This window comes from Tachysurus fulvidraco, chromosome 26 (assembly GCF_022655615.1).
Source record: "Tachysurus fulvidraco isolate hzauxx_2018 chromosome 26, HZAU_PFXX_2.0, whole genome shotgun sequence".
Lineage (NCBI taxonomy): Eukaryota > Metazoa > Chordata > Actinopteri > Siluriformes > Bagridae > Tachysurus > Tachysurus fulvidraco.
The window spans coordinates 2,582,580-2,610,572 of record NC_062543.1 but is presented as its reverse complement, the minus strand read 5'-3'; the positions used below and the strand labels follow the sequence as shown (position 1 = coordinate 2,610,572).

At 40.4% G+C, this 27,993-nt stretch overlaps 4 protein-coding genes across 10 annotated transcripts; 3 read left to right on the top strand and 1 right to left on the bottom strand.

The window, feature by feature from the left end:
- Positions 1-32: 32 nt before the first annotated feature.
- On the top strand, positions 33-7,806 carry ciz1a (cdkn1a interacting zinc finger protein 1a). 5 transcript variants are annotated; one of them, XM_027136745.2, is made up of 16 exons: positions 33-182; positions 1,070-1,299; positions 1,659-1,783; positions 2,117-2,283; positions 2,364-2,457; positions 2,541-2,628; positions 2,751-2,827; positions 2,986-3,062; positions 3,146-3,361; positions 3,641-3,771; positions 3,867-3,960; positions 4,121-4,234; positions 4,312-4,434; positions 4,568-4,649; positions 4,765-4,886; positions 5,096-7,806. In XM_027136745.2, exons 2-16 carry the CDS (start codon positions 1,127-1,129, stop codon positions 5,549-5,551), a joined length of 2,139 nt encoding a protein of 712 aa, XP_026992546.1. In that variant the 5' UTR covers positions 33-182; positions 1,070-1,126; the 3' UTR covers positions 5,552-7,806. The 5 variants fall into 5 exon arrangements, with proteins under 5 accessions (XP_026992546.1, XP_047665204.1, XP_026992545.1 ...); XM_047809248.1 differs by having other exon boundaries at positions 45-199; positions 4,571-4,649; XM_027136744.2 differs by having other exon boundaries at positions 45-199.
- Positions 7,807-8,228: 422 nt separating this feature from the next.
- On the bottom strand, positions 8,229-9,689 carry bbln (bublin coiled coil protein). Of its 2 annotated transcripts, none has more exons than XM_027136750.2 (3): positions 9,649-9,689; positions 9,270-9,377; positions 8,229-8,620 (listed from the first exon to the last, which is right to left on the bottom strand). In XM_027136750.2, exons 2-3 carry the CDS (start codon positions 9,355-9,357, stop codon positions 8,430-8,432), a joined length of 279 nt encoding a protein of 92 aa, XP_026992551.1. In that variant the 5' UTR covers positions 9,358-9,377; positions 9,649-9,689; the 3' UTR covers positions 8,229-8,429. The 2 variants fall into 2 exon arrangements, with proteins under 2 accessions (XP_026992551.1, XP_026992552.1); XM_027136751.2 differs by lacking the exon at positions 9,649-9,689 and adding an exon at positions 9,459-9,644.
- Positions 9,656-12,496, top strand: surf2 (surfeit 2). The gene is made up of 6 exons (XM_027136748.2): positions 9,656-9,966; positions 10,037-10,188; positions 10,304-10,407; positions 11,670-11,897; positions 12,061-12,206; positions 12,388-12,496. The coding sequence occupies exons 1-6, from the start codon at positions 9,892-9,894 to the stop codon at positions 12,475-12,477; spliced, it is 795 nt and encodes a 264-aa protein (XP_026992549.1). The 5' UTR covers positions 9,656-9,891; the 3' UTR covers positions 12,478-12,496.
- Positions 12,497-13,869: 1,373 nt separating this feature from the next.
- surf4 (surfeit 4) lies at positions 13,870-27,637 on the top strand. Of its 2 annotated transcripts, XM_027136743.2 has the most exons (7): positions 13,870-13,948; positions 14,383-17,724; positions 23,131-23,317; positions 23,470-23,546; positions 23,636-23,679; positions 24,896-25,082; positions 26,348-27,637. In XM_027136743.2, the coding sequence occupies exons 2-7, from the start codon at positions 17,677-17,679 to the stop codon at positions 26,612-26,614; spliced, it is 810 nt and encodes a 269-aa protein (XP_026992544.1). In that variant the 5' UTR covers positions 13,870-13,948; positions 14,383-17,676; the 3' UTR covers positions 26,615-27,637. The 2 variants fall into 2 exon arrangements, with proteins under 2 accessions (XP_026992544.1, XP_026992543.1); XM_027136742.2 differs by lacking the exons at positions 23,131-23,317; positions 23,470-23,546; positions 23,636-23,679; positions 24,896-25,082; positions 26,348-27,637 and having other exon boundaries at positions 14,383-17,247.
- Positions 27,638-27,993: the final 356 nt, after the last annotated feature.

Sequence of the window (27,993 nt, the reverse complement as noted above, 5' to 3'; positions counted from 1 at the left end):
TTAAAGAGAAGCATATTTTTAGCCACACTCACTGGCCGAATGTCAAATAACACATTTTGGATATAAAGTGCACTAGAAATGCGATACACTTGTACCCTAAATAGTGAACGAATGTATTGAGTAAGGAGGTATTTGGAATAGAACGCGTGGACGCTAGCTAAGCCGAGTCCGTCCAAACACCGGTATGTTAGCATAGCAGGTGCGTAGTCGGTAATGTTATGATAGACGGTGCGCGTATTTTTCTGAACTTTTGTTCGATATTTTTTTTAGAAATGCTATTTGATACGAAATTATCTTCCGTGTGTTAAAAAACTATCGTTAAAGTTTCAACAGGCTGTTGGCTAAAAGCTAACGTCTTAGCTAGCTGGCTAGTTTTGTCTCGTTTTCACTGAATACAAAGTTGTAGCGCGCGCGCAGTTTAAAAATAAAAGACTCTCTTTTCAATAGTAAACATACACTTAGTTATATCGATGGTGTTATAAGCTGATTAACAAAGCTAGGTAACGGTTTCCTAGTAGAAAATGCTTGGCGTGGTTAGCTTACGTTAACTAGCGTGCTAGTTCTAAGGGTTGATTATGTTCATAATTAAGCGTTGAGCGCTTGTCATTGTTCATCGCAGCACTGACGTAGCTGAGCGTATTTAACGTAGTGTTTTTTTATTATCTTATTTTAGACAAGTCGGGCATTCGATCATTGTAATAGCTAACGTTCATTTGTTTTCACACCTGTATTCCAATCCTTCTTGTTTGGATTGGCTTGTTTTTATGACTGATAGGTGGACTGGTCATATTTAACCAATTGTCGTGTAAAGGGCGGGGCGAGACTATCCAATCACAGATCAGGAGGCGGGATTATTTTCCTGAATATAGGTGGTTTAAAAAAACAGACTAAACAAAAGCGATGGGTTTTTATTTATGTAATGTTTAATGCTATTCCTTTTCCCCTAAAAGTCCCCAGATCAGTTTACTTTTAAATATTCCCTTAACTTTTTTAAAAATAAAAATCACCATGTAACACAATAAAGAAGGAATATTTTTGTCAATACTTTTTATTTGTTTTTAATTTGTAGGAATCACTACTGAGGTATTGCAGTAAAGTTGGTCAGCTCATCACTTCCAACATCAGGATGTTTAACCCTCACCATCACCAGCAGCAGCAGCAGCAGCAGTTTCATCAGCACCTTCGTCAGCTGCAGCAGCTGTTCCAGCAGCAAACCCCACCGCCGCCTCCTCCACCTCCTCCACCACCACCCCAACCTCCACCAACACATCACATCCCCCATCACCACGGGGGAGGACGGTGAGACCCCACCGACGAGTTGTTTTATATGGGTGTGATTGTGGTCATGTGTTCTATATAGAATCCCTCGTCATACAAACATCTCAGTATTAGTAACAACTGGATGCTAGCCGATCGAATGGAGACCGCAGGCAGCTTTTAATACATTAATGTTGAAAGTAAGCTAGTTCAAAGTGGTTATATTTACTACTTTCAGATAGTCATAGACACTGAACAGTTCATAATTCTCTTTAAAAACAAGAGGGTAAATGAAATTAAACACTATCTCCCATGAAGCATGGTGGTGGGAGTGCCATGTTTAAATTTGCCTCTTGGTTGAGTCTCAGATTATTGTCTTCTTGTTTGTTGGGCTCTAACAGGCCTATGACTGTCCCGGCTCCGGCGCCTCCTTCTGCCCGCATGGTCAACCTGTGCTCTGCCACCCAGACCATCATCGCCCCTAATCCCATGCTGCAAGGTGCATTGCTGATGCAGCAGATGCAAGGTAAGCCGAGTACCTCTCTACTCTTTGTATATGTGGCATATTTTATTCATTGCCTTTCAAATGATTCATTTCATCATTGTGTTCCTTACTTCTGTTTAGTTGTAATATTCAAATATTGAAAAACACGACAAGTGATGAGGTTGCATGATAAAAATCCATCAGCATATCTGTAATATAACTACTAATTATGAGTAAAAAGTGTCTGTTCTCAAATGTGTAGATAAGATATTAGACATGTTGTAGAGATTTATATTTGCTGTTTAAAGCATATTAATATGCTGAAAGAGAACATTTTCTTAAGATTGTTTTTGGTTTTTTCTTTTTCTTTAAAAGGGGGGATGCGGAGCTTTGCCATGGGTGGACAGCAGTTTCAGCAGTTTTTCGCTGCAGGCTCCAGATCCTCCATTTTGGGACCGGTTCCACTCGGGGTTGCTATAAAAACTCCACATATGGGATTTCCTCCACGACACTTCAACCCTCATGCTCGCTATTTTAACAACGTAAGTTGTTTAAAGGCCAGTAAGTCATTTGATTGTAGTGTAAAGGGCTATTAGTGACTGGGTTATCAATGTACACACAGGACTTTCAGTCACGACAGCCGGACAGGAAGAGAGAGAATGAACACAGACCTGCAATCGCGCCCGACAGCCAGTCTGGGGCGAGCAGCAGCCGAGGTACACGCCGCTCAGCTCTATATGCTCTACTGTTATCTTTGTGTTTGTGTGAAAACAGAAATTCTGATTCATTTTTGCTGTAGATGAAACCACATCAGTGGCAGATGTCAGCGGTCAATCATCCACGCAGCAGCCGGATGAGCCTGCTGCTAAGAAACAGCGAGCTGAAGGGTACATTCTTGTTCTTATGTTAGAATCTGTAGCACTCTAGCTTTTCATAAACGGTGTAACAGACATCAAGCATTTGTTCATCATTATTTTAATTACGACTAAGTATTTTAACGTGTCCTCAGGTCAAACGACCCTCTCGAGACCGAAGCATCTCCGAGTACAGAGTACGAACGCACTGCTGAAGATCCTGATACTGCAGGTAACCATGGAATCAGATACAAATAATTATTACCTTAAAAAAGCACAACACCGCTTTCACACTGAGTTGAGTCGCAAACAGGTCAATCGCTCGTCGATACCTCTTCCAACTGCTTCAGGGTAAATGGTAATTAAACTCGTGCTTGATTTGTCTGTCAGACTGCATACCAGAAGAAGACGGGACTGTAGCCGGGTCCGAGGCAGCCGAGGCACTGGAGCAAAGCCGGGCAGCTGAGGTCGGTATCACAACCAGTGTCATTTCTGCAGGATGCTGATAAACCGGATGTTTAAAGGACTTTTTTTTTTTTGCACTGTGCAGCAAGTCGAAGGCCCCGAGTCTTCACTCAAAAATGCAGATCAGCAGAGTAGTTCGAACCAGCCGGAGCCCGTGGGTTCGGGGACTGTATCTGATGGTAAAGACGACGCAGCCAGGAGCAGTGACGCGGCTAGGGAAGCAGCAGCAGATGGAGGAGGAGGAGAAACTGCTAACAAATTCTACTGCTATATCTGTAACATTACCTGCCACAACCAACAAGTAAGCCACTCGGTGTAGTTTATCAGCATCGGGCTGACTGACAATAGGTTCGTCAACAAAAGCTAAATATATTACAAAAGCTTGCAATGATCAGTCTAAAAATTGTTGGTTCGAAAACGTATTCATTGAATAGCTTTGGGTTGTCCGTCCATCTGTCCATGAATCTGATGAATTTTCTATGATCTTCCATTGTTCTCTTCCCGATAGTGTAATTGTTCTGTGTACTGTTCTAGTGACTTCGGCAACCTTTAGTGTGTGTGTGTGTGTGTGCGCGTGCAGAATTTCCAGAGCCATATGAATGGACTGGCCCATCAGCAGAGGATGATGGAAATTCAGCACATGAGTAACGCCTGCCTCGTCACACTGCTCCCTCGTGTACAGGAGTCTCTACAGGGGCCACGCAAAGACGGGTGAGCGAGATAAAAAAAATAAACAGCTTCTAAGCTGCTGCCAAAACAGTATGGATTTGAAGCGTTGTAGTGACGTAATGTCCCGTATCCCATAGGGAGAAAAGACCAGGCTTGCAGAGGTGGTGTCCCACCTGTAAAACCCACTTCACTACGAATGTCATGGATCATCGTAAAACCAAGGAGCACAAGGTTGAACCTCTTAGTTAGACATAAGTCATGATTTCTTAATAGAAAACTAGAAACTTACTATTTAGATTAACATTAAAATGCAGCATAGAAAGAGCACTTGCACAGATTTGAAGCTATTCTGTTTTTTTTTTTTTTTTTGTTGTTGTTTTTTTGGTGGCAGCTCTGTAGCCGTTCTCAGACTCCCGGCTGTACCGTCTGTAAGCAGCAGTTTAGGACGTCCAGAGAATTCGTCGAACACATGCAGTCCACCGAGCACAAGCAGCGCATGGAGCAGGTACACTTTCTGTCCAGTGTAGTCTTACTGATGGAGCATGTCTTCTTCAATGATGGTGAAATATCTTTCCTACATAGTTGTTAAAAGAGACCGGGAAAGGGAACCTGGACGAACTGGGTTTGGAGGTGTACACAGTGGGCGCTGACGAAGAAGGCATCGACAGTGAGGAGGAAGAGAAGGTGGATGAAGAAAACGGACAGGTAGAATTAGGGAATTTAGTGATCAATTATCCCACATGATTTTTATTTTAATTTTTTTTCCTTGCTCCAGTAATCCAATCTTTATTAATGCTGAAAAGAGTGTGTAAGTTTATTTGTGTTGTTCTTTCTTTAGCAGGAAGGTCTGCCTGTACAGATGGAGGTCACATTGGAAGATATGACGGAGGAGGAAGAGTTCGACTCAGACACCGTATACGGTAAGGCCCATGCTAGAACCGTGTGTGTGGGAGCTTCTGCCTATTTCAAATTCACTATTTATCTTTGACTCATTCATGCGTTTCATTACTAAATTACTGTGAATACGGTTCCAAGGTTCCAACTTTGTCATCCCCGTGGCCGGGTTCCTGTGCCGACTGTGTAACGAGTTTTATCACTACGAGGCATCAGCACGACGCTCGCACTGCAAAACGCTCCAACACTTCGATAATCTGAAGGTAAGTCACAGGCGTTATTATCTTTGAATCGGACTTTACTACATCCAATGGTGCCCGGATTCTGTGGTTAAGACGTAGTATTTACGATACTGAAACGGTAGAAACAGTGTTTAGGGGGAAAAACGGAAGAGCTGCTAAGTAAGAACTGCCTGGTGTATGATGTAATACTACCTTTTTATTAATTTAATTAATTGTTTTTGCTGTTACAGAGATATAAAGCATTAAAGATTCAGGAAGTTTCAGCTTTACAGGCCTCAGAGTCAGTTTGCACCTCAGAGGATCATCAATCCAAGGACACAGAGTCTCCTAGTGGTTCCTCTTTAAGTGACCCTGTCATCAGCAACAGTAGACTAGTGTCCACTGAAGCAGCTACAGTTCAGGAAAGCATCACTACTAGTATCACCACCACAACCACCGCCAGCACCAGCAAAGAGAATAACAACAACACCGGCAGCGGCAGCGCGCCGCCTTCTCCTCCTAACCAGCAGCCTGTTTCTGGGTCTCCAACCAAGACCAGAGATACAGAGGAAGACACGGTCACGGAAGAGCCTGATGCGGACGAGCCCGAGGAGGACGTTCTCAGCCCCGTGCCCGAAGAGAAGACGACCCGAGGGCGCGGAAGAACGCCCGCCAAGAGAAGAGGGAGGGGAGGACGACGACGCTGAGCACTGGGGAAGATGCAGAGATGGAGGAATGAGCTGCTAGAGTTAGAAAGAGTGGGAAAAATGTAATTCGATGTTTATTACCCATCTTCTGCTGTTCACTAAAAGTGTGGGAACCCAGGACAGTAGGACAGACCCTGTAGAGAATAGGTCTTTTTTTCATTAGTCATTTTGTAGGTCCTTGTCCCGGATTTGACATTTAAACCCCTCAAAAGTTTTAGTATGTTTTTTGTTTTTTTTTATTTAATTTTTTCCTCCCTTTGAGCTTTGTTCAGAATGTGTACTGACGAAATAAGGATCTTGCACATTTCCATCTCGTGAGGTTCTTGATCCCTCAGAAGCTTGTAGTGACTTAGAATGTAGCAACGTTTTACTTTAACAAGCATTTTTATCATGGTTCTGTAAAGCATAAAAAAAAAAAAAACAATTACGGTACATTTATTTTGAACGGGAACACGTGTTTAGAGACGATCCGCGGAATAACGTGCAACCGAGCTGCGAATCAAACGAACATCAAGTTTTAAAGGTAAACATGATCACAGTTCCTAACTTGTTTATTTTGGGGTTTTTTTTTTAGCTTCAGGCTAAATTCAGGTAAATCCTGTTCAGAAACCTGTGATGTGCTTTTGGATAAATGGTCTTTCATTGTAGGCAGGATGTATAGACACGCCTCAGATGCTGTGTCTTCTAGAGAAACGGAAGCGTGCGTGTGGTGTACACATTAAAGCCTTCATACGTTGGATTCGATTGATGACAAAAAAAAACTCAAATCGGTCTAAATGCATAACGTCTGCCGGTCACCTGCGGAGAAGGTGATGTTTTACGACCCGAGCTTGGAGAGAAGAAACCGAGCTCTTACAGGTTTGCGCAAAAAGCCTTCAAGAGCTTGCTATTCCAACGAGCAACAAGGAAAGTGTTACTTCACGAGCGTTCGCCGCTGTCTTTAGCCTAGAATCCGGGAGCATCTTCTTGAACATCATCTTAGTGTCCTAGTGTCAGTGGAGTTGTCGTTCTTAATGTTGTTAGCTTAGCTGGACGTACCACCATGCCGTTTGTTTTTCATGCTCCTATCACTAGGCGAGGCTAATCGGTCAGATTTTTTTTTTGTTGTTTCTGTCTCAGTAATTCACACTTTTTTTTTCACTCGGTTTAATTTTACAGCTATGGTATGCGGTCCAAAACAATGACAGGATCTGGTCCACCCTATAGATCGACGTTTGGTGGAAATGAAAAAGACACAGCTATCCTTGTGGGTTTAAAAGCATCTCCAAACATCTACTTTAGTCTGCTAGGCCGTGTTGGTATACATCTCTCCAAATCCTGTGCTTACGCTTTCTTTTTTAAAAATGTGAGCAAGTGCAGAATAACTATTAATAACTAACTTGGATTCATTTATTCATAAATCCTGTATAGAGAAACACTGAAGAAGAGCTGCTTTATACAAATTTGTTGTTGTTGCTGGTTTTTTTTTTTTTTTTTGGTGAGGATCTTTTCCCTCCCTCAGTGGCATTAGTTGTGTGATTGTAATACTTTTTTTTCCTGTGTGGTGTTTTTTTTTTGTTTTGTTTTGTTTTTACATATTTTTCCCCTCCCATTTGCATCTCCACACACTGTCAAAATACACTGGAAAAAACCCTAAACCCGCATGTTTTGTGTGTTTAACCCGGCAAGTAAAAGTCGTGATATTTGGCTGTTGCGCCGCAATACACTTGGTAACTCTGGGACAGTAACCGCTGCGCTTTAGATAGAGATAAATATACAATCCCAAGTGGATTTATCATCTCATTTCCCCAAATGATACTCAGATAAATTTGTCTTGGAGTCACGAACGTGATCCCCTGCACAGGCTTTGTTTAGAAAGCGTTCACACTTCCAGTGTCATTGGACTTGTGTGATTTCTTTTCATTAATAAGTGGATTTGCTAGCAATAGTGGGAATGTTTGGTCTTTGAGAATTGTTTCTTCAGTGAGATATTAAGTGATTTGATTTGAATTGAAGTGATATGTTTTAGTGACCAAGATGTCCAGAAAGATCTGAAGCCATATCCAGATCAAGCACAGGTCTAGATCTGCCCTCATACTGTCCAGGAATTCTATTATTAACAAATCTGCTCGAGAGAGTTGAGATGATCGTTTCTTCAGGATTTGAAAGCCGTAAACACTCAACACAGTTCCTCTTTGAGGTGTACATTTTAAGCTGATTAATCCTTCTTGAAAAAAAAATTTTTTTTAATGAATGGCAGACACGAGTTAGCCACATACAGTATTAATCACTCAGAAATCAAGAGACAGTCCAGTCCAGTTTCCATTTAACAACTAAACTCTGTAGATGTACACCTTAAATCCAGTTCCAGAAAGAAAGAAAAATACCACAACTCGTAGTCTTTTACTCACACAGCTGTTTCGAAAGACACATTGCAAGGAATAGCATTAAGGAAAGCTAACAAAATGTGTAGAGATCTGAGTCCTACCTCCTTCCAGGACCACAACAATATGAGAAAATGATCACCATCAGAATGGAACTGTACATTTCATAATCTATTTTTATTCTACAAATGAAATAAGGATTTAAAAAAAGGTTGTTTTATAGGAGCTGGAAGCATCTTGTTTTGTTTTTTTTTTCCTCCAGATGTTTGTTTTCTGCATTTTAATGTCTATTAAAATATTTGATGATGAAGCGCTTGGTTTCAAAAGGAGTGATTTATTAAATATTTATCATAAATAATCATCTTTGTTCGGATAAAACAATAATAAAACATGACATGGAGGAACATGGATGTACACACAAAGCTTGATGTTTCTACACCGTATAGTAAATACAGCAAACACAAATACAGGACGGTTTTATGCCAGTGGAATGAGTCAGAACTGGAATCCGGTCGTCATCCCTCAGACGCCGGTGCTTTCTTCTCCTCCGGTTGCTTTTTGTTGAGCTGAGCTCGAAACTCTTGCCGAGCCTGCCGGTTAGACTCCAGGAGCTCGTGCAGTTGTCCGTTCAGAGCATCGTTCCTCTCCTCCAAGTTGTCCAGGCAGGAGTTTATCTGGTCCAGCATGGAGTTAATGGCAGCGTACTCTAAAGTTTCAACAACAAAAAACAAGACCATGGACAGGACAATGACCATGTGGAACAAACTTATTAACTCTGTATACATGAACACAGGAGCAAAAAAAATCTCTTCTGGTCATTTAAACTAGTTTATAATTAATTCATATTTCAATTCAGGTGTGACATAAATCATGCATTATCAATCAATCAAATTTTATTTATAGAGCACCTTACAACAGCAAAAAGGAGCACAAGGTGCTTTCCAGTAAAACAACAATAAAAAAATAAAATCAATAAGAACACAATGAACATAAAATAGCAGTTGAAACAGGGTCTACGTTTAACTACGTTTTGTTATATAACAAAGCATGCAATGTTTTAAATTAATACAAATATATTAATATATATTAAATATAAGTACATTCTCACACAGTGATTTTATCACCTTAGTGGTTAATAATTATTATTAGTAGTAGTAGAAGTAATATACAAAAATAATAGTTTTAAGGTTATAAGAATGAAACGAACCAATCTGGCAACCCAGATATCTCCTTAACATCCTCCTTTACAGATTACGTGCTTTTAATCCTAACTTTATCTGTCAGATATAATAAACATAATCCGTTTGTGATTTATTTTCCGAATCAGTCAGACTGTGTTTCTACATAAAACTCACCTTCCTCATTAAAATCATCCTCATCCTCAATGATTCCATCATCATCAGCTATAAGCTCTGGATCTCCATTTAATCCTGACATTTTCATCTCTACTGACACTAAAGGAGCTTTAAGAGAGAATCACATTTCATTATAAACCTTTAAACACAAACTGGGAGTTAAAAACAACACATTATTGTGCATGATACCTGTCAGCTGACTTAATAGGTGTCCTGATAAAATGCCGTAATATAATAAAATATTTATGAACGGAAATAAATAAAGATGGCTGTCTTTTTGTTTACCTATATCTCATTAAATACAAATGACATTACATACGATTAAAAACCGAATTACTTATGAATTTGTTTGTTTATTACAGACATTATTGATAGTCACCTATCTGAGCTTGTTGTGGGCCAAAGCGTCGCACTAAATATACGTCACGCTGGAGCTAACATCAACTTGTTTTTTTTTTTAAAGTATTATTTAAACCAGGTTTCTTATTTTTGTGTAATTAGATCTATTTGGTGTTCCTCGTGTTCTTGGTCACATGTTTAGGCTCCTTGTTAATCAGATATAGCTTTGTTTTCTGTAAAAAATCACGAGTTTCTTCCTCCACACGTGTTATCTGGAGCAGAAATGGACGACTTGCCTGCAGATTTAAGAGAATTCCTACAAAATCAACCTTTTCTAGAGCTCACTGAAGCCAAAAAGGTAATCAGCTGAAGGTTTTTAAATAATATCTCCTTTATGATTCGTGTCTCACGTGTTGTCTTGCTTTCAGATCAAGTGTACGTTAAATGGCCACGAGTTTCCATGCAAGCTTGCAGAGATCCAGAGCTTTATATCTGGGAAGAAATACAAGAAACTGTGTGCTGGAAAGGAATTTAACTACAGTCAGTATGAACCTTATCTGGTCCCGAGCACAAAGCAGCAGTAAGTTTGTTTATTTAGAAGGAAATACAAATCACTTTTGTTTTTATTTCACTGTAATGTGACATTGTGACATGTGTCTGTTTGACGTTTCCTTTATTTCTTTCTTTCCATACAGGAATCATCTGTTTTGCAAGCTGACACTGAGACATCTCAATCGTGTGCCTCATCATGTCCTACGGCATGTCAGTGGAAAACGGTTCAAGAAAGCTTTAGCACAATGTAATCACACGCTTCAGAACAAATCAAATTTTATTTCTCACATACACATACATACAGGGTACGACATGCAGTGAAATGCCTTTTGCATCTGTCCGGTATATAAACATAAAAAAAAAGAATGCAGTTTAGGATAAAATTAACCAAAAGGAGATGGATAAATAAAAAAGTAAAAAAAAAAGTAAAAACTATATAAAAAAAAACTAAATAAAATATGAAAATATAAGTGGAAAAATAATGTATATACATAAATGTGTATGGTTTTTAAAGATTGTCCTTAAAGTGTCCATGTGCAGTATGGTAAATAGTGTATATAGTGGCACTGTGCTGTTCAAGTCCAGAGTTAGTGTCGGTGCAAAAAGGGTGTGCATAAAAACAGTGAAGATGGAGGGAGAGGTCTAGTACTAGATCCTGGGTGTTTCCTGGATTATACTCCGAATGGCCTGCGATGATAAGCTTCTCCTCATCCTCTCAGTGTTTGCTTTCAGGGAGCGGAAGCGTTTCCCTGAACGCAACAAAGAAAAGAGTCCATTGTTGGGTCGGCTGAGATCCTTTACAATCTTCCTGGCTCTGGTTCGGCACCGCGTGCTGTAGATGTCCTGCAGGTCAGGGAGCTCAGTGTGGATGGTAGGTTCAGCTGACCGCACCACCCTCTGGAGGGCTCGCCTGTCCTGCATGGTGCTGTTCCCGAACCAGGGAGTGCCTGTCAGGAGTGCCTCTTCCCGTCAGGATGCACTCAATGGTGCAGATGTAGAAAGTCTTTAGCACCTGAGAGGGTAGTTTGAAGTCCCTTAAGCATCTCAGGTGGTACAGATGTGCGTGCTTTTTATAGGAAAACAATCAACGATGGAGAGTTGCTGCTGACGTGGCTTTACTGTAGCCAACTCGGATTTGGTTTTATTCCTCTTGTACCACATCAATTTATCCATGATTACAATTATTCCTATTAAATAATGACCAAGAATTAAATTTTTTAAGTTTTAATTCTTTTACAGTTAATGGCATAGGAGAGACAGATAAGTTAGATACTGGATGTTAGTGCACTGACATTGTAGATTTATACAGTTGTTGTTTTTTTGTTGTTGTTTTTTTAATTATTATTTTTAATAAGATGTAAATATATGGCTTGTCATTTTTCCAAGAAAGTATAAAGCATGAGATTCTCATTCCTTCTGACTGACGCTTTGATCTTTTCTTGTTATTGTATCTTGATAACAGGATCAATTTGTTTTGTGTTTATTTGTTTCAATTTGGGTTTTTTCCAGATGAGGAATGTGTGAAACAAGGTGTGGAGTTTGTTCCCTTAAGACTCCAGCAGAAAAAAAGCAGACCCAAAAACACAGAAGATGGCATGGAGAGCAGGAGTGAAGATAGCGGCAAGCACAAACAAAAGCAGAAAGTGAAAAAGAAACAAGACAGTGGCATTTGGGCTCCAAGCTCCAGCGAGGGAGAAGCCAGCGACTCGGAGGACAGCATGTCGGATCTCTATCCACGTACGCTTTTATACTAGCTCTATTTATTTTTTTATTATTCAACATGTACTGTACTGCTTCTGTTCATATTTCCAATGAATCTCTTGTAACGTTATATGTTTTATGTGTAATTTAACATTTGTGAGAGATTCACACACACATTTTGCTCCTGTCTTCCTTGTAGCAACTCTCTTCACGCTAAAGAAGCCAGAAGGACAGGAAGAGATTGAGGGAGATGAAGATGAATTCCAGACAGATGATGATGAGGAGGAGGATATGGAGGTTTCTGAACCAGAAGAAGCGAAACAAGCAGTGCAGAAACGTAAAAAGGTATTTAGATTAAATATTTTCCCCCGTACAGTTTTTATTTTCTGTGGAAAAAATGGTTTATATATGGCAGCAGGTTACATTTATTTTTATTTCTTTCACAAATATATACACAAGAAGTCATTAACAATAAATTGTATTTAAAAGTTTACAGGTTTCTGACTGTATTTCTCTGCCTTTACAGGTCCAGTCTGCTGGAGTTAACAAGAAATTCAAGAAAAACAAAAAAAGGAAAGGATTCAAGCAGATCAGCAAAGTGAAGAATGGAAAATAAAAAAAAATATTAGCATTAATTCGGCTTCCTCTGATGTTACTGCTGCATTCCTATCATTTATATAATATATCTTTATGATACGCTGTCACAAACATCCTGAAAAGCACATTTAAATAGGCGGCCAGATGTTTCTGCATAAATCATTAAATACATGCTCACAGTGATGATAATCGTAGACTTAATATTTGGCCATTGATGTTTTATTGACTGTATTATTGAAATGATTACATATGCATTTCCAGTTAGGAAGTTGTGGCCTAAAGGTTAGAGAGTCTGACTCCTAACCCTGAGGTTTTGGGTTCAAGTCTCGGCCCGGCCACGACTGAGGTGCCCTTGAGCAAGGCATTTATCGAGGAATAAGAGAAACAAATGCAACCAATTTCATTATCAGCAGGATCCAGTGAGGATGAGGAAGGGTATTTTTAAGAATCGTTTTCAGACCTGAGGGAAAAGCTTCCATAACCACAGGATACTCTTTAGGAATTATATAGAAACTGGAATATTATATTTAGAAGAGATTAACAGAAGGGGTTTAAAAGCTGACTAACCAAACACAGGGCTGTCAAGTGTCGCGCATTGAGAGTGACAGTCACACATTTTGGTCTTTTCTCACACAGAAAAACATACTATTTATCATATATTTAATATGCAGCAGCACCCAAAATGTTTCCCAGATAATCAGCATCAGGTTTTCATGATTGTCTGTAACTTAGCCAACAGTTTTACAGCCTGTTCACTGACAACACCTGCTCAGAACAAGTAGTCTAGGTCAGTGGTTCTCAAACTGAGGGCCCTGAGATGGTGCCAGAAAACAACTGAGTAATAGAGACCCCTGGTTCCTTTTTTCAAAGGTGACGATTGAACCAATTTGGGAGGCTATCAAAGATCGCAGCCTTGGTTTTAGTGCTTTCACATTCTAATGCTGATGCCTAGAGGGTATTTTCCATGGTCGGATGAACAAAACCTCAACACAAAACAGCTTGTCTCTGGATGGGACATGGACTTGTCCTCAGTCATGCCTGAAAAATGTCTGGGCTTGAGCTGAACTGTTTTAAATGGGAGCAACATTACAAATGATAAAGGAGTCCAAAAAGGCAACAGACACTTACAATAAACACCACCAGTCATAATCTCTCTCTCTCTCTCACACACACACACACACACACACACACAAAATAAGCATCTGTTCGTGAAAATTAGATGACTTTAAAGGTTTGATACTATTTAATAACCGCTATATGTAAGTCTTGACTCTCAGTAACCAGTGATTGTTTTTGGCACAAATTAAAACCCACATATTTCCTATTAATTTATTATTATTTATTATTAAAACATTATCAATATCTTAATGTTTTATTTGAGATTCACTCCTTCATCGACTGTCCGTCGCGCGTCATTTGACGTCATTTAAAGGCGACGCACTTTGTTGTGTTTACCTTCGGGTAGAAGAAGCAGCGTTTACGGTTTTGTGGTAAGGCTGAGATTTGATTTTTATTCATAAATCGATGCGGGTTACAGATGTTTTCATGCATGATAAATGTCGGATCCGTAAATATCAGTGAATCGATGAGTTTTGATGTTTATTGTACATTATTACAATATATTATTATTTAAATGATGGTTAAACGATGGACGGTGAATTTCAGCAGGGAGATGAACTGAAACTAAGCAGAAAAATAAGATATTCATTTGTAATACTGTGGGGAAAAAACTACTAACAACATATAAGAAATGTATATAAATCTTTACAGTTTTAAGAGAATTTTATATTTTGATATTTTATCACATGGCTGATATCATTCTTTAGTCTTACTCCATAGGTTACATGTATTTTAAGTGCCCCAGTACATTCATTCTAACTGTTTTTGTTTGTTTGTTTGTTTGTTTGTTTGTTTTTACATTTAGGAAATCCTCATTCACAGGCAAGCTTTCTCTAAACGCCTAGACTCTGTCTGTTACAAGCTTTCCTGTCCACCATGGCGAGTACAACAGTGAAGTTTATCTGGTGTTCTTGCCGCAACTATAAAATCCAGTCCAAAGACACGCACGAAAAGTGTTTAATCTGCCTGGGAATCCAACATGCCAAAGAAGCTGTGCTCGAGTATGGAAAATGTCAACACTGTGCCAAAATGGACTGGAGTACTTGTATTAAGCGTCTCACCAAGGTTCAGGAGGTGATCCATCAAGAGGCCCAGCAGCGGAAAAGCGAGGCGTCTCAGAATGGAATTCAGCCTAAACTTGAAGCGGTGGCATCGTCAGCTAAATCTGTGAGAGTGGTGTCTGCTACACCTACTGTAAAAGAGACTGCAAATGCTGCTCCTGGACCATCTTTCTCCACTGCACCCGTTATGTTCACTCTTGTCTCACCATCTATGGACTTGCCTGACCCAAACGCTGCAGCGGTAAAAGGTACGTACCTATCACATGTCGCCTTGCAGCATAAGCTAGACTCGGCTCCATCTGTAGCGCCCACATCAATGCCTTCGACCTCACACAAGAGATGCCATTCGTCTAGGTGTCACTCATGCTGCACGAGGCACTCAAGCAGGGTATGTGGACGGAGAAGGAAACGGCCCCTGACTTCGTCCTCATGTTCGTCCTGGAGCTCTGACTCCTCCTGCGAGTCTGTTCGGGAGAAAAGGACCCGGAAGGAAACGAAGAATTCTACAAAACTTGACAGGAAAAGTGATCAGCTGCTTAACTTGGTGCAGCAGAAACTGGAAGCCCAGCAGAGGGCCATGCAAGTACATTGGAGCGCAATAGAGAGAAGGCTTGATGTCTTGGAGAAAAACAGAATACAGGTCGACGTTACAAATTTAGCAGAAAGCTCTCAAGTGGATCAGGGACAACAGACTGGTAGCACTGCTAGTTCTGGATCTGTTTCTCTTTCTAATGTAGTAAAGCAAGAAGACGGGCCAATAGATATCTCGCATGCTTTAAAATCTAATTTATGGCCACGGGTGAGTTCTGTGCAAGAGGTTCTCACGTCTGATGAGCTGCAGAATCTCATAGTACGGGCAGCCAAACACTTGGGTATCAATTTTCCTAAATCTCAAAATGACTCCCCACATCCAGTTATGTTGCCAGAGTTTGAGGACTTGGTCCAAAGTACGTGGTCCAACCCAGCGAGCTCACAACCTTTCAAGCCAGTGTATTCTGAGTTGTACAGGCTTCACGAAAGCCAGTGTCTACCTTATGACCAGATGCCTCAAGTAAACAAGCTTATGTCGGCCATCTTTCAAGCTGTCACGCCTGCAAGCACCCGAGAACAGTCTGATCCTCCTGAGCCCTGGAGGGTCACGGAAGAGCTTGCAGAAAACTCTTATCAAACCTCCGGCATGCTAGCAAAGACCGCTAACTACTTGCGTTACTTGTCGGATTACCAGAAGCGCCTCTTAGCCGAGATTTCTGAAAACCCGACACCGCAAAGGCTCCTAGGTGTTTTCAGTGAGCTCAAGCTTATTGGAGAGTACACCTTTCAGCTTTCTTCACACCAGGCAGAACTGTCTGGGAGGATCATGGCAGCATCTGTGGCCATTAAACGACAGACATGGATGGCCAAGACCAATTGCCCAGATTCACTGAAAGCTACATTTGCAGATCTTCCTTTCGTTGTCGAGACTCAAAAATAGACACTTGGAATTGTTCAGATTAAGTTGTTTATGAATAACATGTTATGTGACTACTTTTACATTCAAGATGTAGATTTTGATGTGTGTGCCCCCCCACCTCCTCCTCCCCAATTAATTAATTAAATTCACCTTTTAATGTGATATTGCAAAGAAATTAAACAGGTTACAAAAGTGTGCATATCTATCAGATTATGAAGGGATTTAACGTGCACAGCCGTCTCCAAGTCATTCCACGTGATTGGAAAAGGATTTACATCTGGACGGTGACCTGGACATTCCAAAACTTGATCTTCTTTTTCTGAAGCCATTTCTTTGTTGACTGTCGTTATTGTTCAGGAGGTGAAAAATTCTTCATCGCCAGCTATTTAATTGAGGATTGCACTGTTTTGTGCAGAATTAGTTGATTAGTCTTCTCCTAACCCCAGTCCCCGATTGAGAGAAGCAGCCAACAATACGATACCTCCACCACCATGCTTCATCATGTGTACGGTGTTCTTTGGGTGATGAGCTGTCTTGTTTTTGTATGTGTGTGATGGCAGCCTCTCTGATAGATTTCAATACTTAGATAGTACATACTTCATGTATACTGTGTTTTGTTTGTCTATGCATACAGTGAATTGCAGTTTGTGTAAATAGTTTAAATGGGGAAAAGACGACGTAAACACACAATATTTTCGCCATCTGTCCAAAAAAACCTGTTCGAATGTTTTTGTTCTTAGCGCATTACAAACTCTTTAAGAAAACACTAACGACTAAAGAGCTTCTTTACAAACAGATTAGGAGAATACTAACATCTAAAGCTTAAAAAAAAACAACAATAATCTGGGATCGCATTAAGAACCGAAGAGCTTTTTTAAAGAACGGTCGAGCTTTTTCGCAAACAAGTTAGCAAACGTTAAGAACTAAAGACCTTTTAAAGAACGTGTTAAGAAAACGCCAAGAACCCAAAAACGGTTTAGGAAACGCCGAGAACTATCTCTGGAAATCCACTAAGGAACGTTTTTTTAAACATTTTTACCAGTTTATCGATTCTGATGACGATGAATATCGCATTGAATATCAACCAATATATCGGTACATCTCATATTCTTATTTCTTCAAAACGTGATGGTGTTTTATATTTTTTTAGCTTTTATTAGATTGAAAAACAAACATCTACGTCTACAAATGTACGTGTGTGTCTCTCTCTCTCTGAGTGTGTGTAGGTGTTAATACTATAGAAATAATTCTGTCTGATCCGTGCAGTTATACATAACTAATACATTCCGGCTGAATGATGGGACTCGAGCATTATACCAGACTGAGTACTGTACAGTATACAACACTTACTGTATGCTAATAGTGTGTGTTTGTGTGGTGTACATTGTGCAGACCTCAGTACACGTGGCACGCACAGAGGCTCCGTCTTATCACGTCGTATCGTAGCGCCGCGCGCGGGATTGTGGGACGGCGGCGGCCTTCACGGACAGGCGGGGGGGGAAATATATAACTGTCTAAAATAAGAGGGAGAAAAACCAAAACAACAGATTTTACTCTAACAGCGGTGTGTACACGGAACTGACAAGCCATGGGGCAGGAGGATATAATGAGCACGGCGGAGGATGTCGCTGATCAGGTACCGAATAACGGAAACACTTTGTTTTGTTTGTTTAAAACAGCACGGTTTAGGAATGATTAGCATAGCAGGCTAGGTTAGTTAGCAAGGAAAGTTGCAGTGGATTTGAATGGGAGGCGGTGGGTGTTAGCTAGTTAGCTTAGCATCAGTGGAGTGTCCAAAAAAATAATAATAATACAGACTTGCTCATTTTAAAGAGTTAATCTTTCGTTACTGCAAGACTTCTGCACGACTCGCAGGTGATGAGATCTGGGTTGAGCTGTACTAGCTAATGCTAATGTTAATTCTAAATAAACTTTAGAACTTTACAAGTTAAAGGCTGCTTGTTTGTTGCTTGCAGTGACGTGTAAACTGAGTCACTCTTACTAAACTATAAAAATGACAAAGCTGGGAATTGACAATAAGGTTACTGACTGACTGATTGTGTAAAGCAAATTGTTTCTAAACATGTAATACATCTTGTCGACAGTGCAGAAGTTTTTATAGACGTCTTGTGACAGGTTTAGGAAACGTTTCTTAAATCGTTTGTTGATCAAATGTCATTCTTCGGACTGTTTCATGTGATTAAATTGGTTCTGAAATGAAAAAGCTTTCAGTAGCTTTTTTTTTTTACTGGCTTTTCCAGGCAGCTGTGTGTGTCTCTGTCTGTCTGTGTGTGTGTGTGTGTGTCTCTGTCTGTGTGTGTGTGTCTCTGTCTGTGTGTGTGTGTCTCTGTCTGTGTGTGTGTGTCTCTGTGTGTGTGTGTGTGTGTGTGTGTCTCTGTCTGTCTGTGTGTGTGTGTCTCTGTCTGTCTGTGTGTGTGTGTCTCTGTCTGTGTGTGTGTGTGTGTGTGTGTGTGTGTGTGTGTGTGTGTGTGTGTGTGTGTGTGTGTGTGTGTGTCTCTGTCTGTGTGTGTGTGTGTGTGTGTGTGTGTGTGTGTCTCTGTCTGTGTGTGTGTGTGTGTGTGTGTGTGTCTCTGTCTGTCTGTCTGTCTGTGTGTGTGTGTGTGTGTGTGTGTGTGTCTCTGTCTGTGTGTGTGTCTCTGTCTGTGTGTGTGTCTCTGTCTGTGTGTGTGTGTGTCTCTGTCTGTGTGTGTGTGTGTCTCTGTGTGTGTGTGTGTGTGTGTCTCTGTCTGTCTGTGTGTGTGTGTCTCTGTCTGTCTGTGTGTGTGTGTCTCTGTCTGTCTGTGTGTGTGTGTCTCTGTCTGTCTGTGTGTGTGTCTCTGTCTGTCTGTGTGTGTGTCTCTGTCTGTGTGTGTGTGTCTGTCTGTCTGTGTGTGTCTCTGTCTGTCTGTGTGTGAGTGTGTGTGTCTCTGTCTGTCTGTGTGTGAGTGTGTGTGTGTCTGTGTGTGTGTGTGTGTGTGTGTGTGTGTCTGTCTGTGTGTGTCTCTGTCTGTGTGTGTGTGTGTCTCTGTCTGTGTGTGTGTGTCTCTGTCTGTGTGTGTGTGTCTCTGTCTGTGTGTGTGTGTCTCTGTCTGTGTGTGTGTGTCTCTGTCTGTGTGTGTGTGTCTCTGTCTGTGTGTGTGTGTGTGTCTCTGTCTGTGTGTGTGTGTGTGTCTCTGTCTGTCTGTGTGTGTGTCTCTGTCTGTCTGTGTGTGTGTGTGTCTCTGTCTGTCTGTGTGTGTGTGTCTCTGTCTGTCTGTGTGTGTGTGTCTCTGTCTGTCTGTGTGTGTGTGTCTCTGTCTGTCTGTGTGTGTGTGTCTCTGTCTGTCTGTGTGTGTGTGTGTCTCTGTCTGTCTGTGTGTGTGTGTCTCTGTCTGTCTGTGTGTGTGTGTGTCTCTGTCTGTCTGTGTGTGTGTGTCTCTGTCTGTGTGTGTGTGTCATTGTGTGTGTGTGTGTGTCTCTGCGTGTGTGTGTGTGTCTGTGCGTGTGTGTGTCTCTGCGTGTGTCTCTGTATGTCTGTGCGTGTGTCTCTGTGTGTCTGTCTGTGTGTGTGTGTGTATATATAACGGTTTTGTCTTTTGTCACATCTCTGATGACTAATCCTGTACTAGTATTGTGTTTGTCCAATTAAATGTTCCCTAGAGCATGTATGTCCCGCCCCAGGAGCGTGTCTTGTCAGTCACTTCAAGACAAGCACTTCAATATTTCGTCTATCTCACAAACATGAGTCAATATACTGAATAAAAACAGAGCTGTAAAGTATGGAGACACAAATTCAGATTTAATTTAAAAGGTGTAGCTGCGTATGTGTTTGTGTCGGTCATTTCAGGTGGAACAGAATCAGATCCAGCTCTGCCCATGGACTTGCGTTTAATCGGATCGGGTTTTTTATCGGGAGATGTTTTCTTACCTTTGAAATATTTTCTGGGCCTGGATTTTTGCGTCACTTGGATATATGACAGTACAAATGATACTACGGCCCTGGAGTAGAGCAAAGGGATGCTGACTCTTAATTCAGGTTACAGCTTATCTGAAAACATCATAAACAATAATCGCAAAACGTATGAGGATTATAATTGTGTATTTATTTTGTGATACTCTTTGGTGCAGGGTCACATATGCATAAAAAAAATTACTGACCAGTCTCCAGACTCAATCACGCTACTGCTGAGTTTGGTTAAAAAAAAAAACACAGTAAGTAATTTGTGCTGTAATTTTCAGGACAGACAAAGACACTTGACGTGACTGATCAGGCTGAAAAAACACAGTGAGGACCAGCTGACTGTAGGAATAGAAATTTACCCCAGCACCCAATATACATTTAATCCCATCTAAAAGGCGCTTATCTCTTGTCTGCTCTTATACACCTGATTCAATTAATCAACTGATTAGTGTGTGTCAGAGCAGGAAAACACTCAGATGTTGGAGACGAGAGGTTCTCCCAGACCAGAAACCCTGTGATCTAGTGTCACACGCTTAATTATAATTATAACATGCTATTGCTTTATACATGACTGCAAGACAAAGTTCACTATTACGTGCCAGCTGTTGCTCAACGGTGTCTTAACACATCCCGGTCATACAGAGTTCTTTACACAGAGTTTCTTATAAAAGGCTCTTTGTGGTGTTCAGTCTCTCTCTGGTGTTGCGGAGTGGCACGGTGTTGAACCGATTAAGATTTTGAACGAAGATACGGTAAAATGTCTGTAAAATTGTGTGACGGTATAAAGAAAGCGACTGACACATAGCTCAGATGTTACAGAAATAACCTCCATCCTAAAATTGGCATCTTGGAAGCTCGGATTTCAAGCGCAGTGCGTGTAGAACCGTGCTAGCCGTCTCACTTATCCGGGATTTTTTCATTCACGACGTTGCAGGAGTCGTTCGTTTGGCGCACGAGATCTCCGATCGTGTGTTCTTAAATATTTACAAACCAATACATCATGTTACAAATATCCCTGTATAGTTAATCTTTATGGTAGCAATTTAGTTCTTAAAGACCATTTAAAAGCTAATCATTGATGTAGTCTTCGGTACCTATCTGTTTCGAGAGCGTGTAAGAATGTACACGTATAGATCTGAGGAATAAAGGGAGATTACAGAAGGCACTTCCTGTCAGTCATATCTCTTTGTGTGAAGACAATCGATAGCTAATTAAAATTCGAAATGAATTTGACATCCATTTTGTGTTTTTAGCAAAACCGTAAATAACAGACAAGCAACACCGGGTTAAACCCGGAGAGATTAGTCACAGTTTCTGTGTCATATGAGCTTCATCTTCTAGTTTGTAACGAAAGTCCCGAGGTGACTGACGTGCTCTCTGTGTTTTGCTCTTTATGCTTGAGCATTTTTAGAAACCTTGCCACGATACTCCCCCTTGCTTAAGCCCAGGTGATTTGCACAAGCACTGTTTGGCTTCACAGTTCACACACACACACACACACATTCCCTCCCACCTACCCAGCAGTCCACATCAGCACTTCCCAGAATGCATCAGCCAATCAGTGAGGCAGCCTGCAGTATCAGCCCACACGTCAGTGATGGCACGAGAGCTCTGTTAATGAGCATGCTGCGCACAAGCTTGTTAATTCGGCTGCTTTAAAACGTGGCTCGATAACGAGGTGTATTTAAAGGTGGAACAGGAGCGACCGGACGAGATGAAAGACCTGAAAATAGAGAGCTCTGTGTAGTAGCGAAGCCTGAAGAGAAGACAATGAACCGATTCAAATTTTTGAGGCTAAATAAATAAATAGAGAGAGAGTTTTTTTTTAACATTCGTGGATATCACAACCCACTGTTATAAAATATCTATAAATCAGTAAAAATAAATAAATATTAAAAATGTAGCCTGTGAGTTTAAAGTTAATGGCTCCAGAATCAGATTTATTGACCAAGTGTGTTGATGTTGACACACACGAGGAATTTGGTTCCAGTAGTTTGTGATTCTCAAGTGTACAGACATAAATAACACTATACTACTATACAAGACAACAATGCAGACGGTGAGATACAATATAGACAGAATGAGTATAAAATATGAAAAATATATAAAATATGACCGATCAGTTATGTACACAAAATGTGGGAGTGCAAATAACAACATTGTGCAATATTATGCTTTTTGTACAATATACAGCAGCAGTAATGTGTAATATACAGATGATGTAATGACTGACAGTCCTGATAATGCAGTACTTATAGATAAGAAGCAGTGAATATAATTATGGTGAGTTGTTAATCAGGGTGATTGACTGGGGAAAGAAACTGGAGCTGAAAGAGGTTGTGTCCAGGGTGCGAAAGGGTCAGTGGTGATTTTTCCTGCCCGGTTTCTGGTTCTCGTGTCGTACGAGTCCTGGAGAGTGGGCAGGCGGGCTGCAATTATTATTTCTGCTGTTTTTACTGTACTTTGCAGTCTGTTTCTGTCCTGTTTTGTTGCTGCACCAAACCAGATGGTGATGGATGTGTACAGGACAGATTCTATGACTGCAGTGTAGAACAGCATCAACAACTCCTGTGGCAGACCATACTTCCTTAATTGACGTAGAAAGTACATCCTCTGCTGGGCCTTTTTTTATGATCCAATAAACAGATGAAATATTGTGCTTATAATTTTAATAGTTTTGAGGAGATCTGTAGATTTTTACTCATTTTTTTTCTGCAAAAAAAAAACAACAAGTAAAAATCAAACAAACAAGCAACTAAAAAAAGATGGAAAACATCATCATAACTTATATTATATAACCATAACATCATATCATAATAACTTGTATCATAACACAGCGGATGATGTGACGTTATGGATCGGATTCGATTCCTGTAGTTTTTAAACCAGACCCAGTTGGTCTCAAAAATTCAAATACCCAGAGACTATACACTATAAAACTATACACAATTATTTAAAGTGCTCCTAATCAGAGCTTATTGAACATATTTCTATGTGTAATAGGATGCCGGTATTACAGAATATCTAGAAAAAATGACAATTTTAGGGAAATTGAATTACACTATCAGGGAAAATGAAGACAATTGGTTTTGTTTTGTGCAGTTCCTCAGAGTGACGAAACAGTACTTGCCTCACCTGGCGCGCCTGTGTCTCATCAGCACCTTCCTGGAGGACGGCATCCGCATGTGGTTCCAGTGGTACGAGCAGAGAGACTACATCGAAGCCACCTGGAGCTGCGGCTACTTCCTGGCCACGTGCTTTGTGCTGCTTAATCTTTTAGGACAGCTGGGTGAGGCCGGATTTCACAAGCGTGTCTAAATTCACTATCAGATCTTTTGTTTTTGAAGAACCTAAAGCCCAAAAGTCGAGAGATTTATTTCTTTTCATTGTGAACTGAATCTTCTGCGTGAATTTTCTAACCAAAATTATCTTCCCTTCCAGGCGGTTGTGTCCTCGTTCTCAGTAGAAATTTTGTACAGTATGCATGCTTTGGATTATTTGGCATTATTGCGCTACAGGTAATGAATGAATCTTTAAATCTTTAGCTTTAACAACAGATCAAATGTCTGATTATAATCTAATGTTACGTCTCTACCCTCTGTTTCAGACTGTTGCCTATAGTATCCTATGGGATCTGAAGTTTTTGATGAGGTAAATTCTACTGTTTTTTTTTTTTTTTTTTGGAAAATCTCAGCACTTGAGTCCTGAGCCTTTAAATGCAATTCAAGTATCTCTGCATTTTTCTAAGGGCCTTTTTACACCCGGTCACTTCATGTGTGTTCTCTGATAATATAGCTATCTGATTTGTTAAAACTGTTTCATTTACATTAGGCCACATAAATGCGTCTCGGCGAATCGGATATCGATCCGATCTTTCTACTCCCGCCCAAAATGCAAATATATTTTACCTCATTTCCGGGGTAATTGATATAGAACACGCTTTGGTGTGTGCGGTTTCCAGAACGCGATCATAAAGAAGACAAAAAAACTCGTTACGACAGTTATGCTACAAAAAAACTGGATTTTCGCTGGCGGCAGCAGCGCATTTTAAGACCCGACGAGACACCTGGGTGAAAGATCACCTGTGAGTGACATAGTTCTGTTCGGGAGGAGCTTGAACAACCACATTCATTTACACCTGTCCAGTTTCATCTGAAATGCGTCCCAGACCACCTCCTGAAGTGGTTTGTACCATCGGGATTTATATCCGTCTCGAAAACGTTTCGGAGGGCATTTAGACCTGGACTTTTTACCATCGGATAGCTATCAGATCACAGAAAACGCACAAAGTGACCAGGTGTAAAAAGCCCCTAAGTCTCTGAAGTGCCAACAATTCGAGAGAAGAATCGTCTCTGAAGTTAGAATACGATAAAAACCTCAAACACCTATTTGTTAGATATTCGATAACGTTACAAACGTTATAATTATGGAGGTGAGATCTGGTAGCCTCTTGATGATGAGTAAGTAAGTAAGTAGATGAAGATTTATAATATAAGATATAATTATTGTCCTGTTATCGAGCATTTCAACTTTTTTTAGTGTCATAAATGTATTTTCATGGCAGCATTACTAATATGGACAGATCGATTGACAGTAGACACGGCCTTAAATGATTAAACGACACGTTTGTCTCGTTAACGCTCCTGCCGCTGTCTGAGCTTTATCTTAAATAATTTAATATATTTCTTAATCTGACCAAAATTAGTTCCTGGTTATGTCACTTCAGGAATAACATACAACTTGCATCCGAGTTGTTTTTGTTCATATAGAGCAGAATATCCTTCTGTTGGGATGTGGTGTGTTTGACAGACATCCTTAGTGTCATAAGAAATAAACTCTAATCCACACCGCTGTTGTCTGTGCGCAGGAACATGGCTCTGGGAGGTGGACTGCTGCTACTGTTAGCCGAGTCACGCTCTGAGGGCAAGAGCATGTTCGCCGGCGTGCCTACGATGGGTGAGAGCTCCCCAAAGCAGTACATGCAGCTCGGTGGTCGCGTGCTCCTCGTTCTCATGTTCATGACTCTGCTGCATTTCGATTCCAGTTTCTTCTCGGTGAGAGCTCATCGCACACACTTCACATCCTGAATTTGGGTCTGAATTAGGAATTGTAAAGAGTTTCAGCTGACCGGCAGTTTAGAAGTAGCAGAAACACTTGAGTTGAATTAACGTGTTGAGGTAAAAAAAAATCTACGTAACTAAAATATGACTTGTTTTCATCACATCGCTTAAAATATTAATAGCAATAATTATTCGGCCTTTTTTCTTACCATGTTGTGCCCCAGGGGAAAATTAGTGGCAATTTTTAGTAATTAATTTTCCTTTTAAAAAGCCTCAAATCCTTGCCCAAAATTTTTATTTTAATTACTTTTTTATTTTATTTTTTTTACCATAGCAGTAAAACATCAGGATGATGCAAAAACAGAAAATTTGGTTATTTGTTTTTTAGTTAGTGCTTTCTTTCTTTTATTCCACAGCATTTAAAAAATAAATAAATAATACATTTCTGTTCAATTTTTAATTACAGAATAATACAAAACGTCAGCAAACTAGTCTTGTACGTTTGTGCTCCGTTTGTGCTGGCAAAATTTTTGTTGTGCTGTTTTGGTTTCTTAGATATTAAAAAAAAATAATTATAGGTAAATCTAGGTTTTTTTTTTTAATATCTAAAAAACCAAAGCAGCACAAACGAAACGTTTAGCAGCACAAACGGAACACAAACGTACAAGACTATTTTGCTGACGTTTTGTGTTGGGTGAGGGGCCGACTTCACACCGGTGCTTAACAAGCGTTAGTGTTAAGTGTTGTTCCATGTTCGCTAACTAAGTAGTTTGTTTGAAAATAAAAGAGCCTCCTAATAACATTCTCTCACTCTCTCTCACACACTCTCACTCTCTCACTCTCTCTCACACACTCTTACTCTCTCATTCTCTCACACTCTCACTCACACACTCTCTCACACACACACTCTCTCTCACTCTCTCACTCTCTCTCACACACTCTTACTCTCTCATTCTCTCACACTCTCACTCACACACTCTCTCACACACACACTCTCTCTCACTCTCTCTCACACTGTCTCTCTCACAAGTACTTAGTTAAAAGCTAGTGCAGTGAGTAGGTGATAGAAATGTCATGCTAGCCAGGATTGATTACCAACCGTCCGTGTTTTCAGCAGTTGATTTATATACAAATACACTTTCACACTACGTGCACTAAACGGACGCCCCATTCTGTGAGTCTCAAAGCGTTCCCTTTTTAGCAATTATCAATCATATCAATAATTTCTCGATCATTTTCTCTTCCCCTTCCTCTTTCAGATCCTGCAGAACATGGTGGGCACGGCCCTCATCATCCTGGTGGCCATCGGCTTTAAGACCAAGTTGGCGGCTCTCACCTTGGTGGTGTGGCTCATGGCCATCAACGTCTACTTCAACGCCTTCTGGACGGTGCCTGCCTACAAGCCCATGCACGACTTCCTCAAATACGATTTCTTCCAGACTACGTCAGTCGTCGGCGGCCTGCTGCTAGTGGTGGCTCTCGGGCCCGGGGGCGTGTCTATGGACGAGAAGAAGAAGGAGTGGTAAAGAGAGTCCGTCTCCTTACACGGGGGAAAAAACAAACAAACAAACAAATCCACTGCCCAGGACATAAGGACCCGCAAAATCTTAAAACAATACAACATGAAGCCACCTCCATTCTCTCTCTCTCTCTCTCTTTTTTTTTCTCTTTCTCTTTCTCTTTCGCTCACTTCCCTTTTTGTTTTGCTTTGTTTTTACAAAATCACCACAATGACATGAGTTTTTAAGATGCCTTGTCATGTCCTACTGTAAATCCTGAATGCTAATGAACTGCCTGAGTTGATTCATGTTTCTTATCTTTTTTTTGTTTGTTTGTTTGTTTTTTTTCCTTCCCCTCTGTCACCGTTTGCCGAATGCTGTCTTTGTAGCATTATAAACGTGTTCCTGTCGGGATGCTTCACTTCTCATGCACATTGCTATATGGTTGTTGTTTTTAAAACACTTGAGAAATAGCTGTGAATGTGTCTGCATATAGACTCTGTGAAACGACAGTAATTTAGGTCTCCAACTGAAGGGTTTCTCTTTTTTTTTTTCGAACGCGACCGAGTATTCGAACCGGCACCGCTGCTTGTATGTGGTGCAGCTCTCTCAAATCAACCCACGTGTCAAATCAAATGGCTCTTTGTGTTAAAAGAGTGCGCAGGGTTTCCTAACGCTGCTCATGGTGCCGAAGGGGGATTCGTTGTGTATGAACCACCCTACAGAATAAAAAGGTGGAAGTACAGCACCTTCTGGCTGCTCTATTTTTTACTCTAGCGAACTGTCTACTGTACCTGAGCTTGCATCCAGGCAGTAAACAGACATGCAGTTTATACAAGCAAGCAAACAAACAAACACTATTTTACACACCTGCACAAGTGGAATAGGTCGAAGACGGTCTGTTATTTCACCCAAGCTTTATCTCAATCTATGTTTTTGCTGTCGTCAAAAATAACACATTGATTTACTTGAGTTTATAAGTTTGGTGTTTTTTTTTTTGTTATTTACTTTTGTTTTCAGGCGGAGAAAAAAATAAAAGCAAAAAAGTTAGATCTGCTTACTGTTTATAAACTGTTTCGAAATCTTGTGAATTTTCTCCTCCCATTTTGGCTAAAATTTGTCACATGTACACAAACAGTACAGACACAGTGTTACAAGGTGGTGGGTTTTTTTGTCTGGGTTTTTTTTTTGTCACGGATGCAAGTTTTACCTCATTTCGGATTCAACCTCTTTGCTTGGTGAAGAGACAAAGACTCTTTGATCAGCAGGGATGTGACCACTACAGTACACACTTCATGATAAATATAGAGATAAAACATGTCCCAGTAAACGTTATAAAATCTGTCTTTTAATTCATTCATTCATTCATTTTCTACCGCTTTATCCGAACTTCTCTGGTCACGGGG